This window comes from Carya illinoinensis, chromosome 14 (genome assembly GCF_018687715.1).
Source record: "Carya illinoinensis cultivar Pawnee chromosome 14, C.illinoinensisPawnee_v1, whole genome shotgun sequence".
NCBI classification, from domain to species: Eukaryota; Viridiplantae; Streptophyta; class Magnoliopsida; order Fagales; family Juglandaceae; genus Carya; species Carya illinoinensis.
Window position 1 is genome coordinate 19,888,488 of NC_056765.1, and position 6,509 is coordinate 19,894,996.

Here is a 6,509-nt window from a genome sequence, read left to right on the forward strand (position 1 = left end):
ATTAGTGATTTTTGCATCTAAAGAATCAAGGGACATTTCATATAAAATCTTCTGATTTATGTTTAAATATAATTTTACTATTTTTAAACTAAGGCGTCACCTTAATTAGTTGTTCGCCACAATATATATATATTTATATATATATATATATATATATATATATATATATATATCTGTGTGTGTATGTATATATGTTGAACCTCCCAGGCCTGGCACATACTAGGAAAATTACCAATCGCCAACATTGATATGGGAAGAGTAACTTACTGCATAAGAAGGATCAGAACATCTCTTGGACCATCTCTCCTAGTGAGACTAAAATTAGGTGGAATCAGCGCCCTCTATTCTTGTACAAAAGTTTTGCTGTTAGACCACAGGTAAGAGCCTCATTAGGTATTTTTTTCACATGATGAACACCTTCGGCAAAGACCACGCCCATACCCATATGCAAATGAGGCTCGATGTGGCAATGGAAGGCCCACACTCCTGGATTATCTGCCACAAACCTTAAAGCTGTCCATCCATATGGGAAGATGACTGCAGTATTCCTCAAAGGCGGATTTTTGAAGTTGAGTTTCTTCTCATCCTTGGCCGAGAACTTCCCTTCTCCATATCCCAACACCCAAAAATCATGACCATGCAAGTGCCAAGGGTGTATTTCGCTAACATTATCGCTTAGCGCATTGGCATTTTGAAGTATCACATCTACCGTAGTATTCAAGCCAAACATGTAAACCCCACTTCCAGTAGTTGAGTTAGGGTTGATCGGAGGTCTCATTACGTCATAGTTGTCGGGGAAGTTCTCCGGTGGACTCTTTTGATCGAAAGCATTTCGTAGACCATATTTTATGGAGCCCAGATAAGGAGTGGGTGGTAATGCCAAAGAGACATTATTGATAGCCCACTTGGTAAATCCATCAATTTTATTTTGGGTGTTGAGGAGGCTGATCCGACGGTCGTAACTTGTCGGAGGTTTTGGGGACCCCATGAGAGCAAAGATGCTCTTAGAGAACATCTTGCTATGGTGATAATCATTCCATGGAGGAGTCACGGGAGGTGGAGAAGTGGGGAACTTTGATGCAGAAGTTGGTTGGTAATTTAGGATGGTAAGGCCAGGAGGGGTGGCTGGAAGCCTTCCTCTTACACCTATAGAAAGCCAGTAGTTCTTGGAAGGATCTTGATTTGTAGTAATTAGGACTGAGTAGCTTTCACCAGAGTATATGTCCAAGTCATTGACCTTAAATGGTTGTAGATAATTCCCGTCAGCTTCTACCACCACCATTTTGTGATTCTGAAGAATATAAACACGTAAACACAGTATTTAGATCAACAAAAGGACATAAAGGAGATACCACAATCAGCTATCATGCATCCACTATAAAACAACACAAGTAAGCTTTCCCCATCATCCTTCTGGCCTACGAAAGACTAGATGCTTAGATCATTAAAAAATATTATTAATTCATATTATCTTATTTTATTTAATTATTTAAATTTTTTTAATTTTATAATAAAAATAATATTTTTCGCAATCATAACCCTTTCACACGTACAATGGACAAGTCATGATAAAGCAGGCATGTGCAGATGGAAGCATGCCTCATCGTTCCAGTAAAATTTTCAGAGACGTACAATATGGAGAAGTCTTCAACATGTCACATGGCCCAAGGTGATCGAGAGCTCTCCGTGCTAAATTTAAAAACGGTGAAACTAAAAGAGCAGGTAAAGTCTAAAGAGAAGAAAGATCGTACGGATCCTGTGAAAGTTACAGCTTCGGCTTTGGACTTTTCGCAGAACCAAACCCTAACTTCTGAGCTTCTTAAAAATAAGAAAAAACTTATTTTTTACATAATTATTTGGACTTTGGACCAAATGTTATTTGTAGGAACATAAATACTAATTTTATCAAAATAGTATTCTGAACGTGTGTCTCCAAAACTTTTTTTTTTTTTTTCAATGAAGGAAAAATTTTTAAATAATATTTTATTTTTTTATTTTTTAAAAAATATTTATGCTGGTTAAAAAATATATAAAAAATAAAAATAAAAAAATAAATAAAATACACCATTCGAAATGTATTTCAAGAAAAGTATTCAATGACTGTAACACCACCATGTCATTTCAATCTGAATCAGCCTAAAAGTGACAAGATTTTGTACATATTCACATGCATTCTGCTACCAATACCACGCTGGTTCACACAGACCATCCGCCCAGACAGGAAAAAAAAGATTCAATGGCTCGTTTTCTATTTCCTTACTTTACATATATTTTCTCAATTTCACGTTAAAATCATAATTAACCAATTTATAAAGTCATTTTTTTCTTATAATTCTCTTTCTATAACCACTAATAAAATACCTCAATCACATAATCTATATTTCAAAATAATTAATTAATAATACAATTAAAATTTCATTAAAATATTATAAAAAATAAGAACTTCTAATTCTTAAATAATTTTTATCATTTATCGAAATGAGGTATTATATTTTCCATGCTTAAGTAGCCAATGTAACTATTAGAGAAATAGTACTATTATGGTCCCTTTGTCATATTATCTTAGTTTGCATTTTTGAATGAGCTCAATTCATTTTAGTTGAATTCTATTTTAGATATATCACGACATTTAAATACAAAATTTTCAAATCACTAAACATTATTCAACTCAAAATCTCTTTACGTGTAGAGACCCATAATTCTTTTCAACTTAACATTTTTTTGCATGTGAGACTTATAATCTTTTTCAATTTTTCATAGATATATCTAAACTCATTTTAGTTGGATATCATAAAACTTGCTCACTCCACTATTTCAACTGATTATTTTTTATAAAAAGTCAACTCATCTCAACTTAACTCAAAATCCAAATATAGCTTTATTCATTTGTCAATCATTTATTATCATAGAAAAAAATTAAAATATTATAACTAAAATAATGATAAATAATGTTTTCTTAATATGGAAACTATCTTGGTGAATGATTATCTACCTATCGATCAAATTTTCCCTGATTCAAACCATGTTGTATGTTGTGGAATCTTAAGAGCAAGATTAGGGGTGTAACCTATTTGGTTTGATCTGGTTTTGGATAAAATCTAGAATCAACTTAGTAATACCAGTTTTATAATTTCAAAAACCGATTACACACCAGTTATCCCCTAAACTAGTATTTCTAATTTTACCCTTTTCTCTATGCTTCGGTCTGGTTTTTCGATTTTAATATATTAAGCATATTAATATAATTACTAATATATTTATCAAAAGAAATATGTTGAGAATTTATTAGATAATAAAATGTATTTAATATATATTTTTAGATTTAAAACATATGATCAAATAAATATTTATGTTTAAGATTAAAATATTATATTATAAATTATAATATATTATTTCATACATAATTATATATATTATATATAAAAAATTATATATAATATAAAATATATTATACATAATATTAAAAATTAATAAAATATATATATAATATGTGAATTGGTTCGGTGTTTGAATACATAAAACCGATTTTAGACTGAATTTGACTAGTTTTTAAAATAAAAAAATTAATTCTAAACTAAACTGGTCAAAAGTTGGACCGAACCAACCAGTCAGTCCAAACTGATTTTCTAATTTTTCAATTTATTTTTACACTCCTGAAAGATTGACTGTGAAAGTATATTATGGTTAATATTATATTCCAGCAACTTGTGAGGCGATTTGAAATGTGACAATGAAAGGTATTCAGCGTGTGTTGTTACATCAGCCTATTTAACAAAATGTTGTGGTGCTGTAGAGCGAAGAATCAAAGGTTTTATCTTAAAGCGAATCTAAGGTTTTCTCCTTAAAACAAGAAAGAAAGTTTAAAGAACGAAAATGTCCCGATCAGAAAGTTATGCGTGAGAGCCAATTAGTAGAATATCCTTTTTAGCCTTAAAACATTATAATATGCCTTGGGATATATACGTCATGATTAAAGCAAGGTTTCCTCAAAAAATGAAAAATGAAAAATAAAAATAAAGCTAGGTAAATGATAATTGGCATGACCAAATTTCGATCCTTTTCTTTTTGCTTTCTTTTCTTATTATTCAAATTTAAAAAGCTAAAAAAAGTGATGGTAGATACTATTCTAGATTGAGTAATTTCTATGGAAAAAATAAAAAAAGTTAAAACTATCATGAAGTTTTTATTTTGAACTTAGATCTCAAATTTTTCCTTTCTTCAAAATAAGTGCCTAACAGTACATTTGAATAGTAAGATGATCTTAAAAGATCTATGAATAGTATTAAAAAATATTAAATAATAATAATAATAGATAAATAAAATAATTATAAAATATTAAATACTAGTAGACGTCCACAACCTAAGACTTCTATTCAATAACTGTATATTTAAAAAAAAAAAAAAACTAATTAACAGTTAAAATTAGGCTATCATGTGTGTCGTACCTGATCGAGTAAAAGTAATGCATGATTGGTATTTGGAATAGATTATATTACATACCCCAATGGCCAGGTTGAGTGAAGCAAGTGCTGTGGAGCTGGCAACCCTCAGTCTGTAAGTCTTATTGGAACGCACATGTAGGATCTGAGGTGCGCATTGTTCGTTTCCCCTTAATTTGCACTGGCTGGAGTTGGTGTCGCTATATTGGGCTGCCAGGGAACAATTATACTGTCCTCTTCCGTTGATCAGCAAGCTCTGGGAAGCATCCAATGTAAAAAAGTGAAAACCCACGAAATAGACCAGTCGACGGGAAAAGAACCAAACGCTTGCACATACAACAGAAAGAATTGTACTTTACTTTTGGATGGAGATTACTTTACATCATGATATTAAATATTTATTAAAACTGATCACATGATTAACAGATATAAATACTTTAAACTTCATGTTCATGTGTCGATCTTTTGCAGTCGAAATAGATCCGATCCAAATTATTATTATTATTTTTTTAATAATTTCTTTCCTGTTCTTTTATTGTGTCTGTGGCAGGAAATGATCCATCACCAACCTCGTTTTTGTCATCCTTTTTGGATGGATGGTTGGAAAATTTTGTTTTTCCCCTTTATCTCTTATGTGCATGTCTTGTCCACGGCAATCTTTTTTAATTGGATTTGAAGGAATTGCAACAGGAATAAAAACGCAACAGGTACCTGAGGTTCACCGATCCAACGAAATGGGTTGGAGGAGAGGCCAACCTCTTGCTCATGAACACTTTTGTGCCACCAGTCGCTTAACAATAGGTTGAACTCACCATCATAATGGAATGGCTCTTTCTCCCCTTCTGCAACGTCCACTAGCAGAGACCCATACAACCCTGCCGATCTCTGCATGCCCAAGTGGCCATGGTAAAAGTACGTTCCTGCCTGCACAGTTTTGCAAAACGCTTTAACTCTTTCACAGAGAGAGAGAGAGAGAGAGAGAGAGAGATAAGTGAGAGTTTACCCTATCGACTTTGAACCTATAATGAAAGGTCTCCCCAGAGTTGATAGCACACTGTGAAATGAAAGCAGTTCCATCTGCCCAAGGTGTGCCCAACTGAAAAATAAGAGCATACACTCAGATCAATACAACACATATAGCTTTAACACAGGCGTCAAGAGAGGGGGGGGGGGGGGGGGGGGGGGGGGGGGGGGGAGGGAGAGGGAGAGAGAGAGAGACCTGTCGGATTCCATGCCAGTGAATGACAACTCCCTCAGTGGGGAGCTTGTTAGTGAGTTCAACAACAACTGTGTCTCCTGCTTTTGCTCGGATGGTCGGGCCGGGAAACTGGCCATTGATCCCCATCACGACATGCTCGATGCAATCTGGAGACCAATACATATACTCTACTTCCCATTTAAAGTGCCTGGTCTTGGCACCTGAAGATAATCGAATAAACTGTAATAAAATGAACCAAATAATGAGAGCCCTAAGAGTAAGACCCCTTGAGATTGGGCGAACCATGGAACCATCTGTTGGCAGCATGTTCTCCTAAACAGGACAGGGGAAAGTGTGAAAAAGAGGTCCAAGAAAGCCTTTAAGAAATGTAAAGGCTGTACGGCTATGAAGTTGAACTGTGTTGGGTAGTGAAGGCTTTATAATGGGGATCATGTAAACCATTGATCAATTTATAGAGCAGTGAAAGAGCTAAAAAAGCTGCTTCCCCGTATCCACCAAAAATAATAATAATAATAATAATAAATAAATAAATTAAAAAAAAAAACAGAAAAGAAAAAGAAATTACAAGAAAGCTTCCATGTACTGCAATTTGGAACAACGGTACGATTGTGTATTGGTTTTATTCCATCCTTCAACCACTCACTCGCCTGTGACAATATATAATTATAATGTTCCTAGATTGACATGTGTGATGGATTCAGAGATCCCATAGATTAGAAAAACTTTAAAACATATATGACCCTTCACGGTTTTTCAAGAGAGGTGGCCTGTCGAGCCTTCCCCTAACCTTAAAGGGAATTGTGAGGGGTTGGTTTAGAATTCTACACGCAAGGACCATCAATAGCCTCGAG

General features: G+C 33.8%; 1 protein-coding gene across 1 annotated transcript; it reads right to left on the reverse strand.

Annotated features, from left to right (window-relative positions):
• Positions 1 to 220: 220 nt before the first annotated feature.
• Positions 221 to 6,084, reverse strand: LOC122294559 (L-ascorbate oxidase-like). Its single transcript, XM_043103404.1, has 5 exons — positions 5,659 to 6,084; positions 5,443 to 5,535; positions 5,151 to 5,363; positions 4,501 to 4,695; positions 221 to 1,291 (listed from the first exon to the last, which is right to left on the reverse strand). The coding sequence occupies exons 1-5, from the start codon at positions 5,962 to 5,964 to the stop codon at positions 332 to 334; spliced, it is 1,767 nt and encodes a 588-aa protein (XP_042959338.1). The 5' UTR covers positions 5,965 to 6,084; the 3' UTR covers positions 221 to 331.
• Between the last annotated feature and the right edge of the window lie 425 nt (positions 6,085 to 6,509).